The sequence below is a fragment of the Piliocolobus tephrosceles genome, chromosome 1 (genome assembly GCF_002776525.5).
Source record: "Piliocolobus tephrosceles isolate RC106 chromosome 1, ASM277652v3, whole genome shotgun sequence".
In the NCBI taxonomy this organism is placed as follows: domain Eukaryota; kingdom Metazoa; phylum Chordata; class Mammalia; order Primates; family Cercopithecidae; genus Piliocolobus; species Piliocolobus tephrosceles.
Window position 1 is genome coordinate 169,721,401 of NC_045434.1, and position 12,402 is coordinate 169,733,802.

Below are 12,402 nucleotides of genomic sequence, written 5' to 3' on the forward strand. Positions count from 1 at the left end.
AATATAGGCTCTGGGGTGAAATTGCATGGGTTTTGAATTCCAGCTTCTTAACTTACTAACTTTGTAACCTTCAATAAACTGCCTATCCCTGAAAAATACGTTTTCTCATTTTTAAAAAAGTGGAGATGCTGCTGCCTGTGTTATAAAGATTAAGTGAAATAATCCAGTAGGGGGTTTCATGTAGTACCAGACATAGTAGGCATGCAGTGGCAATGACTATCACTTATTATATTACTCCAATTAAATGCAGTTTTTACTTGTTAATATGGAGAACAAGTTGAACTAGTTTCAGGAAGCTAGCTTAAGGAAGCTAGTAGACCAAGTAGAGGTTCTTTTGGGAAACTTGGTTTAACAAATTAATAAAAATGATTTGTAGTATACAGTCATTTTTCATAAATAAGTGCTTCTGATGTTTTAATTCTCTTTAAATTCATGTATAGTATGATATGTATAATATTTGCCTTGAAGTCATGTTTATACATAATTGTTTTAGCACTTCTTTTTTCCCATATAAAAACATCCAAATTAATAATATTTGAATTAATGATTTCTTATTAGATTGATTCTTTGTGAAATAAATACAGTAAAACCTTTAGATCATTATCTTTTTTTTGGAGACAGAGTCTCACTCTGTTGCCCAGGTTGGAGCGCAGTGGTATGATCTTGGCTCACTGCAACCTCCACCTCCCGGGTTCAAGTGATTCTCCTGCCTCAGCCTCCTGAGTAGCTGGGATTACAGGCGCATGCCACCACACCTGGCTAATTTTTGTATTTTTAGTAGAAACGGGGTTATACCATATTGATCAGGCTGGTCTGGAACTCCTGACCTTGTGATCCACCCACCTTGGCCTCCCAAAGTGCTGGGATTACAGGCGTGAGCCATTGTGCCCAGCCGTCTTTTTTTTTTTTGAGACAGAGTCACTCTGTCGCCCAGGCTGGAGTGCAGTGGCGTGATCACAGCTCACTGTAACTTCCACCTCCTGAGCTTAAGTGATTCTTGTCCTTCAGCCTCCCGAGTAGCTGGGACCACGGGTGTGTACCACCACACTCAGCTAATTTTTGTATTTTTAGTAAAGACGGGGTTTCACTATGTTAGCCAGGCTGGTCTCGAACTCCTGACCTCAAGCCATCTGCCTGCCTCGGCCTCCCAAAGTGCTGGGATGATAGGCGTGAGCTACCATACATGGCTAGATCATTATCTATTTGGACTTGATGGGTTATATAGAAATTTGATTGATCTCAGTCTTCTCCGTTAGGCCTAACTTTAGCTCCCACCTAGCACTTACATCATTTTTCTTTTTGTCATTTATTCATTTATTCAATAAAATTTTGTTTTTTGGTGTCCACTACATGCCAGGAATTGAACTAGTGATTAGGAATATAGAAGTGATGGAACCAATAATTCCACCCTTACGGAGTTAATTTTCTAGTGGGATGAGGCAGATAACAAACAAAATAAATAAGAAAAATATGTAGTAAGTTGGCCAGGTACGGTAGCTCACTCCTATAATCCCAGCACTTTGGGAGGCCGAGGCAGATGGATGACCTGAGGTCAGGAGTTCAAGACCAGCCTGGCTAACATGGTGAAACCCTGTTTCTACTAAAAATACAAAAACTTAGCCAGGCATGGTGGTGCGTGCCTGTAATGCCAGCTACTTGGGAGGGTGAGGCAGGAGAATCGCTTGAATGTGGGAGGCGGAGGTTGTGGTGAGCCGAGATCGCGCCGTTGCACCCTAGCTTGGGCAACAAGAGCAAAACTCCATCTCAAAAAAAAAAAAGAAAAGGCCAGGCGCGGTGGCTCAAGCCTGTAATCCCAGCACTTTGGGAGGCCGAGACGGGCGGATCACGAGGTCAGGAGATCGAGACCATCCTGGCTAACACACGGTGAAACCCCGTCTCTACTAAAAAAAAATACAAAAAACTAGCCGGGCGAGGTGGCGGCGCCTGTAGTCCCAGCTGCTGGGGAGGCTGAGGCAGGAGAATGGCGTGATCCCGGGAGGCGGAGCTTGCAGTGAGCTGAGATCCGGCCACAGTACTCCAGCCTCAACAACAACAACAACAAAAAAATACATAGAGTAAGTTAAGTAAGGTGGTTTTAAATCCTTTGAAAAAAATAAAATAGTAACGATATAGGGAATGATACTACTATTGGTAGTGGTGGAATTAAAGTATCAATGAGAAAGTCATATTAGAGCAAATTCTTGAAGGAAAGAGTTGAATGAGCCAGGTGAATATTTGACGAGAGAGTATTCCTGATCTGCGTTTCTCAAACTTTAATATGTATATAAATTGTTTGGGATTCATATTGAAATGCAGAGTCTTGGGCCTCATTTCCAGAGTGTTATGATGCAGAAAGCCTAGGGTAAGGCCTGATAAATTGGATTTCTAATAAGCTCCCAAGTGATGCTGATGCTGCTCGTCAAGATTATGCTTTTGAGCAGCATGCACCAACTCATCTTACTTTCACTTATATCACCGTTCATTGTGTTTTCAGTATACAAGCAGAGTGATCCTGTTAAAATGAGTCAGATCACATTACTAGTATTTAGAATGTTTCAGTGGCTGCCCATCCATCAGAGTAAAAGCTGGTGTTCTTACAGTGGCTAGTAGAGCCTTACACGATCTGTGACACTGTGACACTCCCCTATTTCTCTGCCTTGCCCTCATTTGTTTACTTCTCACCCTTTCTCTCTGCTCCATTTGCATGGCTTTCTTGAATTTCCTCAATTGAGAAGGTAGATATCCAGATATCCATCTGAGGAACTTTGCATTTCTTTTTCCTCTGCATTAAACACTCATTTCCCAAATGTCCATATGGCTAGTTCTCTTAAACTTCCTTTGCGGCCTTTTTTTTTTTTTTTTTGAGATGGGGTCTCATTCTGATGCCCAGGCTGGAGAGCAGTGGCGCGATCTCAGCTTGCTTCAACCTCCACCTCCCGGGTTCAAGCAATTCTCCTGCCTCAGCCTCCCAAATAGCTGGGATTTATATGTCATAAAATTCATCCTTTTAAAGTATATAATTCTGTCTTGCTGTTGGGTCAATTTTTTTTTATTTAAAAAATCTAAGTATTCAGTAGTTTTTATTATATTCACAAAGTTGCGCTACTATCAGTATCTAATTCTGAACATTTTCATCACTCCACAAAGAAACTCCGTACCCATTAGCAGTCAGTATTCATTACCCCCTCCTCCTCACCACTGACAACCATGAATCTACTTCCTTTCTCTTTAGATGTGCCTGTTTTATGTAAATGAAATAATATAATACGTGGCCTGTTGTACCTTCCTTATTTGGCTTAGCATATTTTTTTCAAAGTTACTTCAGGTTATGGCATGTATTAGTATGTCATTCCCTTTTATTGCCAAATAGTATTCCATTATATGGATATATTACATTTTGTTCATTCATCAGTTGATAGATATTTGGATTGTTTCCATCTTTTGATTATTCTGAATAATGCTGTTCTGAACATTTGTGTAAAAGTTTTTGTGTGGATGTACGTTTTCATTTTTTCTGTAGATATATTTAGAAGGGAATTGCTAGTTGTATGCTAACTCTGTATTTAAATTTTTTGGTGATAAATACATATAAGATTTACCATCTTAACCATTTTAAAGTATACAGTTCAATGGCACTAAGTACATTCACAGTGTTGCACAATCATTACTACTGTCTAATTTCATCATCCCAGAAGGAAACCCTATGCCGATTAAGAGTTACTCCCCATTCCCCCCTTTCCCTAGCCTCTGGCAACTATTAATACACTTTCTATTCCTATGTATTTGCCTGTTCTAAATATTTCATAGAAATGAAGTCATACATTATGTGGTCTTCTGTGTCTGGCTTTCATTTAGTGTCATGTTTTTAAGGTTTATCCATGTTGTAGCATGTATCAGTACTTCATTCCTTTTTAAGACTGTTGCTATGGACTGGATTATATCCCCTCCCAAATTCATATGTTGAGGCCCTAACCTCCAACATAATTGTATTTGGAAACAGGGCTTTTAGGTGGTAATTAAGGTTAAATGAGGTCATAAGGGTGAGGTCCTAATCTGGCCTTATAAAAAAGAAGAGAGAACCTCTCTCCTACAAGGAAAGGCCATGTGAACACACAGCAAGAAGGTGGCTGTTTGCAGTCCAAGAAGAGAGCCCTCACCAGACAGTGACCCTGCCGGCACCTTGATCTTTGACTTTCCAGTCTCCAGAACTGTGAGAAAATAAATTTCTGTTGTTTAAGCCACCCAGACTGTAGTATTTTGTTGTGGCAGCCTGAGCTGACTGCAACCCCTGAATAATATTCCATTGTGTACATATGCCACGTTTTGTTTATCCATTCATCAGAAACGGGTTTTTGGATTGTTTCCACCTTTGGTTATTGTGAATATTCTATGAACATTCATGTAAAAGTTTTTGTGTGGATACAGGTTTTCAATTCTTGTTCTGTGAGAGTATTAACATGTAATGAACTAGTGTTTTTGGAACACAATTTAGGACATTCTGCCTGATATTATTTTGTTTTATATGTTGATTCCAGAAAATTAAATAATTTCATATATTTCTGACTTTTAAAGAAAGCTAGGCAGCTTTCTTTAGTTCTTTATATTAGCAGAAACGATAGTTTTACAAGATTTGCGGATGATGGTTACCTTGTCACACAAGGCCCGTTATACATATAGAAAAGAGAAAAGGGTTACATTATTATATTGTCTTCTTACTATCCTTTTTCATGAAAAGTAGAAATAATACTAGGATTTCATCTTTTCTTTTACATTTCCATAATAAAATGGTTGCTAAAAAATGAAATCTTTTTTCCAAATATTAGGACATAATTGCAAATTGCTTGTAGTGCATCAATGTTCCTCCAACTGTAATTTAAGAAACACTTATGTAACCTAGCCGTACTTCTTGTGTTTGAATCCTTTTTATAACATCCTTATCTGAGTTTGCCTTCCTAGTCTAGAAATTCCTGTGTTCTTGTGGTAGGAAATGCACCATCTCCAGAGGCATACCATTTCTTTCTTCAGAAAATTACTGCTATCAAAAGGTAGGCTTGACTGTCAGGGTTCCTCTAGATGCCATGCAGTTGGCTTTTGAGGACAGAATGGAGAGATTTATTGATGATCTATGAGCATTTCTTTTTCGAAATGCTCATAGATACATCCAGATGATTTGTTTATTCAACATGACACAGAGCATTAGCTCGGATCTAGGCATTGTATTAAAATCTGAAGGTAAAAGTAAGACCCTGGTCATCTAATGTAGGAGATAGATAAATGAATACAAATTTGATTACTCTGTAAATGTGAGATAGTAGAGGGTAATAGAATAAGAGAATATCAGACCGGCTTATGGAAACAAGTGGTGCTTAAGCTGAATTTTGAAGGACAGGTAAATATTAATTTAATTGGGGAGTATCAATGGAGAAGGGAGTGGCATACATAAAGACATTGAGACTCGAAACAGCTTTGGTGATTAATTCTAGCACATTTAATATGAAGTGAAAAGTGTTATGGCAAGATCTGAGGTTAGAGTTACAGGCAAGTTAGCTAGATTTTTTTCTTTAGATTTTGGCTTAAATGGTATCTCCTCAGAGAAACCTTCTCTGGCTCCCATATTTAAAGTTGGTCTCCCTCTCAGTTCCTTGCTTTTTTCCTTTGTAACATTTATTACAACTTGGAATTGTTCTGTTTACTGCCTTCATGAGGGCAAGAGACTGTGTGTAATACGCTAGGGAGTTAAAACTTTGTTCTGAACTCTTCAGAAGCCATTTATGTGTTTTAAGCAAGAGAATAAGGTGATTTGGTTTATATTTTAAAAATCACACTGGTGGAGGAACCTACTGTAGATTAGATACATACTGCTACATGCTGCAGATGCCAAAGGTGAAAACATAGTCTATGCCTCAAAGAGAATACAATCTAGTTAGGAGGCAGAGAAGCAAAGGAAAACCATTAATGTAGTGGAGATATCCAGGAGTTCTGTGTAAGGAAAGAAGAAGGAGCCTTGTGTGGGTTTGTGGTCTGGAGTATACCTATGTTGTTTTAATTGCTAGTGAATTTAGTTCAGTGACTAATCTTCTTTGAGTGGTACTCCAAACAGTTTTTTATCAGATTGACTTGAGAGATTCTACAAGATGATTATGTTATATTAGCTTTGTGTAATGTAGTCTCAGTTATGTATCTCTTGATGGGTAGGTTGGAAGAACAGGCTAGTCATTTGACCCTTGAAAGTTTTTCTTTGTGACTTTTGATAAAATGTATATCTCTTACCTATATTTTATATATGCATACCAACTTGTATACTTTCCTAAGGAAAATATAAGGAAATAATATTTTTCTGTGTATAAATTTAATGTCTGTTTTCCATTAAAAATTTTAAAATATACCAGTTCTAATGATAACTGAGTGATTGGTTTCTTTTCTAGGTAAAATGAAGAATGATGAATCTAATAAAGAAAATTCTTCAGAGATGGACTATTTAGAAAATGCCACTGTGATAGATGAATCTACATTGACACCTGAGCAGAGGCTAGGGTTGAAACAAGCAGAAGAACGCTTAGAAAGAGATCACATCTTTCGACTTGAAAAAGTATACTATGTTGTTTTAGTTATTTGGGGGGAAATGTGTGTTTCATAACTGTTTTCCCCAAGTATAGCTCTTTTTATTTTTCTTTATTCGTAAGACAGAGGTAGCATTCATCTTTCCTTACTTCCCTCTTCTCTACCTTTCTTCTTCTTCGCCTCTTTTCTTTGTTGCCTCTCTTTTTCAGCAGTTACTTATTATCTGTGAGTCTGACTTCATTCATCCCAAGGGTTAGCACACTATGGTCTATCCCTTGTTTTTGTTTTTGAATGTGTTATAATACACCTAGCCTCACCACCGTTTTTGGTAAACATTTTATTGGAATATAGCCATGCCTATTTGTTTACATATTGTCTATGGCTGCTTTCATGCTACAATGGGAAATTTGAGTTGAGTAGTTGTCACAGAGCTTATATGGCTTGAAAAGCATAAAATATTTAGTCTTTGCCAAAGCATAAAATGTCTACCAAAATATTTATTTGCCCCTTTACAGAAGAAACTTGCTGACCTCTGATTTAATCACTCATCAAATAGATACTGAGCACTTGTTTTGTGCCAGGTATTATAATAGGCACTGGGGATGTATTGGTGAAAATGGTAATATCTTCCCATTAGAAGTTAAAAATCCATTCAGATTGATGGAAATAAAATAGCAAACACCATAAAACACACTAGACTTCTTCCTTTTTCTCTTTTCCTATATTTATTGAATATTTACTACGTATTAGGAACTATCCTAGCCATTGGTATCTTATTCCTGTGTATTAATTTCTTTGTTTTTTTTTTTTTTGAGACGGAGTCTCGCTCTGTCCCCAGGCTGGGGTGCAGTGGTGCGATCTCAGCTCACTGCAGGCTCCGCCTCCTGGGTTTACGCCATTCTCCTGCCTCAGCCTCCCGAGTAGCTGGGACTACAAGCACCCGCCACCTCGCCCAGCTAGTTTTTTTGTATTTTTTAGTAGAGACGGGGTTTCACCATGTTAGCCAGGATGGTCTCGATCTTCTGACCTCGTGATCCACCCGTCTCGGCCTCCCAAAGTGCTGGGATTACAAGCTTGAGCCACCGTGCCTGGCCTAATTTCTTAATCTAGAAATACACATTCCTGGCCTCAATAAAAACACTGCTAGGTTTTGAAGGAAAGAATCACAAATCACGGCCAGGCCCAATAGCTCACACCTGTAATCCCAGCAGTTTGGGAAGCTGAGGCGGGCCAATTGCTTGAGGTCAGGAATTCGAGACCAGCGTGACCAACATGGTGAAACCCTGTCTCTACTAAAAATACAAAAATTAGCGAGGTGTGGTAGTCAGTACCTGTCGTTCCAGCTGCTACTTGGGAGGCTGAGGCGGGAGAATTGCTTGAACCCAGGAGGCAGAGGTTGCAGTGAGCCAAGATTGTGCCACTGCACTCCAGCCTGGGCGACAGAGCAAGACTCTGTCTCAAAAAAGAAAAAAAAAAAAAAAAATCACAAATGAAACTATTGACAAATACATACTTGGGTTATTTGTAAATATGCTTACGAGGAAATAGGTCATCATTCTTGATAAATAAGGAAAGAAATGGTATGATTTTGTATAGTTTAGAAAAATGAAATTGTATCTAGATTGAAAAAGAACAATCGTGGGTTATTAATAGAATTTACAGCAGAGTAGTTGCCACATGAAAAGAGAAAGGAATATCAAGGAGTAGAGGACCATAATACAGGAGAGAGTTTGGGTTGTATAGTTAACCTTACCAGATCCTAGTTAAAAGGAAGTCTTTTTTGCAATTTGCTCTTTTGCTTTTTTTGTGTTTTTTTGTGTGTGTGTGTGTGTTTTTTTTTTTGAGACGGAGTCTCACTCTGTTGCCCAGGTTGAAGTACATTGGCATGATCTCAGCTCACCGCAAACTCCACCTCCTGGGTTCAAGCAATTTTCCTGCCTCAGCCTCCTGAGTAGCTGGGATTACAATTGTGCGCCACCATGCCCTGCTCATTTTTGTATTTTTGGTAGAGACAGGGTTTCACCATATTGGCCAGGCTGGTCTTGAACTCCTGACCTCAAATGATCCACCCACGCTGGCCTACCAAAGTGCTGGGATTACAGGCGGGAGCCACCATGTCCGGCCTTTTACTTAGTTCTGTCTTTACTTAATTCTGTCACTTTTCCTCTGGGATTAGTAAATTTCTGGATGACATCTCAACTGACCTTGGATAAATCTGTATCACTGGAATCTGATTCTGTCTCCTTATTTATAATATAATAAAGATTGACCTACGTGGTAAAATAATTCAATTCTGTTCATCTTTATTTAGTACTTAATACATAGCAGATTTTGTGCCAGAAACTTGTGTTATCTTATTTAATCCTCATAACAGCCCTATGCGCTAGGTGTTATAGTTTTGTCCATTGTCAGAATAAATATTGAATGCCTTTTATGTACCATGATCTAGTACCTGACATTTTAAAAAACATGATTGCTTTTCTAGGAGTTCACTAGAGAAAGACACATAAGCAAATACTAGTGATAATAACAGTATTTTTTGAAAATGGTATCATAGACAAAAGTGACCAATTTAAGTCGTGAGTATAGAGGCATTAATTTGGAGAATGCTTTATAAGGTGACATTGGAGCTGTCTCTCAAGAAATGGCTAGGAATTGACCAGGTAGGTAGGAGAAAGGTGGTGTAGGTAAATTGCATGTATAAAGGAAATACGAAGAAATGTATTTTCAAGAAAAATAAGCAGAAAACTGATGGGGAAGTTACATAGGAATGAAGCAGGAAAGGTCAGTTGTTACTGAAAGAAGGAAGAAGTTGGGATGGAATAGGTATTTGATGGTAGTAGGAAAAATGGCCTGGGGTGAAAATAAAGCTTGGAAGCATTGGAAAACATTTTATTTGTTGTTGAATTTATATAGTCAGTAATGATGTAAAGTTACTGTGCCAGAACCAGTGTAAATATTTGTAATCCCTTTTCTTTCTGACACCTCTTTATTTCTCATGCCCTCCAAACTTACTTTCAATTCATTGTACTCTTTTTTTTTTTTTTTTAATTATTTGGCCTCTTGAACTTGGTGCAATTCATTGCACTCTTTTTTTCTTTTTTCTTTTTGAGACAGGGTCTCATTCTTGTTGCCCAGGCTGAATTGCAGTGGTGCAATAATGGCTCATTGCAGCCTCGACCTCCCAGGCTCAGGTACCTCAGCCTCCCGAGTAACTTGGGACTATAGGCATGTGCCACCAACCCTGCTAGTTTTTTTATTTATTTTTATTTATTTATTTATTTATTTTGAGACGGAGTCTTGCTCTGTTGCCCGGGCTGGAGTGCAGTGGCCGGATCTCAGCTCACTGCAAGCTCCGCCTCCCGGGTCCACGCCATTCTCCTGCCTCAGCCTCCGGAGTAGCTGGGACTACAGGCGCCCGCCACCTCGCCCGGCTAGTTTTTTTGTATTTTTAGTAGAGACGGGGTTTCACTGTGTTAGCCAGGATGGTCTCGATCTCCTGACCTCGTGATCCGCCCGTCTCGGCCTCCCAAAGTGCTGGGATTACAGGCTGAGCCACCGCGCCCGGCCCAACCCTGCTAGTTTTTAATATTTTTTGTAGAGATAGTGTTTTGCCAGGTTGCCCAGACTGGTCTCGGCCTCCCAACGTGCTGAGTTTACAGGTGTGAGCCACAGTGCTCAGGCAAATTCATTGTACTCTTTTTTTTGAGACAGGGTCTCATTCTGTCTCCCAGGCTGGAGTGCAGCGGCACAATCTCGGCTCACTGCAACCTCTGCCTCCTGGGTTCAAGTGATTCTTATGCCTCAGCCTCCTGAGTAGCTGGGATTACAGGCATGCGCTACCACAACCGGCTTGTCCTCTTAATTAACATTTTTCTTTACCAAATTTAGACACTCATTAAGAATATTCCCAGGTGTTTTTTTTATTTTTTATTTTTTATTTCTTCAGGTCCTTTGGTTCACAGTGTTTCCATAGATTACCTAATTGAAGAATAAAGATGTAGACTGTAGATTTTTGCTCTGTACCAAAGAAGAAATAAGTCCAAACCATTAGATCAGAAGGGTAAATTTTCTTATGATTGAATGTTAAATATTGAGTTGGAAATACCCAGAAATCTTTGTTCTAGCTTGTTTGCAGAAAGTTAGAGATTTACTAGTCGGTTTATTTAATGGTAAAATAAAACTATAATAAAAAATGTTAACTTTTTTATGTATTTTTTTTCTGTGAAACTAGAAAGTTTATGATGAAGAGAGCAGTTTTGTCTGATTTGATATTGTGCCCAGTACATGCCTTGCACGAAGTGATTGGTTGATAATTACAGTGTGCACAGTGGTCAAGTGTATGGATTTTGGAGTCATTGGGTCTAGCTCTGCCACTTACTGGTTGGATAACCTTGGATAAATTATTTAAATTCTTTAAACATCAGTTTACTCATCAGTAAAATGGGATTGATGACAATTATAACACCTAGCTCACAGGACTATTATGAGGATTAAATAAAATAATACAAGTAAAGTTTTTAGCACAAGACCTGGTATGTAGTAATAAATAAAGATGAGCTACTTGTAGAACTGAATTACTTTACCAGGTAGAGCAGTTTTTATTATAGGAGATAGAACCAGGCTGCAGTGATACAGCTTTATCCAAGGTCAGTGGAGACGTCATCCGAGGCCTTCTGACTCCCCGTTCAGTGTAATACCAAAATTTTCTTGATAGACATGTCTTTGGTCTGCTAACATTTTACAATTGAAAAGTTCACATAATTGATTTCATGACTTCCTTAATGACCTCATCAGTACACAGGGCTTTAGGTATTTTGTATATATGCTTTCAACTCCTGAAAGCAACCCTTTTTACTGCCTTCACCACTCTCACCTTGAACTAAGCCAACATAATCTCTTTTTTGGATTATTGAATTAATTCTGTTAACTGCAGTAGCTTTTTCCTGCTTCTGTTCTCAATATAGAAAGCAAATGATTTAGATCTTGTAATTCTCTGCTCGTAAACCTTCAATGGCTTTCCTCAATACTTAGAATGAAAGTCAGAGTCTTCACAAGGGATTTTGTGTTCTGTCCCCTATTAGCTCTCTGTTCCAGTTATGCTAACTTTTTTGTAGTTTCTCAAATATTTTAGGTACCTTCCTGCTTCAGGGCCTTGGCATTCACTTTTTCCTCTGCTTGAAATGTGTCTTTTCAGATATCCACACAGCTTTATCCTTCACTTCCTTAAAGTTACTTTATCAGTAAGGTCTTAAGTGATGTCTCTACTTTTAAAAAGCAGTAACTCCACCGACCCCATGCATATTTGTGCATTTGTTTATTACCTGTCTCCTTACACTATAATGTCATTTCATACAGACAGGGATTTCTATTTTGTTTACTGCTCTTATCCCCAGCTCCTAGAAAAATGTTTGCTGTATAATATGAGCTCAGAATATATTTGGCGAGTAAAGAAGTAGTTGTTTTGAAACTAAGAGGTAGCGTTTTCTTTGAGGACTTAATTCATTCTCCAGTAGGAACTGATTTGACAGAATTTTTATGCTAGAGAATTGAAATAACTAGATTGAGCCAACTTTTCTTTCTTACTTGTTGCCTTGGGCAAATTATTTAGTCCCTGAGTTTTAGTTTGCCAATAAAATGGGGAATTCTGATAGGATTGTTGAAAGGTTAATACTATACTCTTGTGGCTGTATTTATTTTTAGTCTGTAGCAGGATTGTTGCTAAATTTGGAGCAAGTTTCTCGTTTAAAAGAAATCGTGTAATTTTCTGAGGTGAAAGAATCTTTTTGTCAGAAGCTGAAGCCTGCTGAATATCGTAAATCAATCTGAAATAAAAACTAA

The 12,402-nt window shown here is 38.5% G+C and overlaps 1 protein-coding gene across 10 annotated transcripts in view; it reads left to right on the forward strand.

Moving 5' to 3' along the window:
- The window catches only part of TUT4 (terminal uridylyl transferase 4), a 133,781-nt gene that overhangs the window by 31,195 nt on the left and 90,184 nt on the right, over positions 1 to 12,402 (forward strand). For all 10 annotated transcript variants that reach the window (XM_023188532.2, XM_023188499.1, XM_023188544.1 and 7 more), the window contains one exon: positions 6,426 to 6,589. In XM_023188532.2, the coding sequence (XP_023044300.1) occupies positions 6,426 to 6,589 (164 nt within the window). The remainder of the gene's footprint in view (positions 1 to 6,425; positions 6,590 to 12,402) is intronic.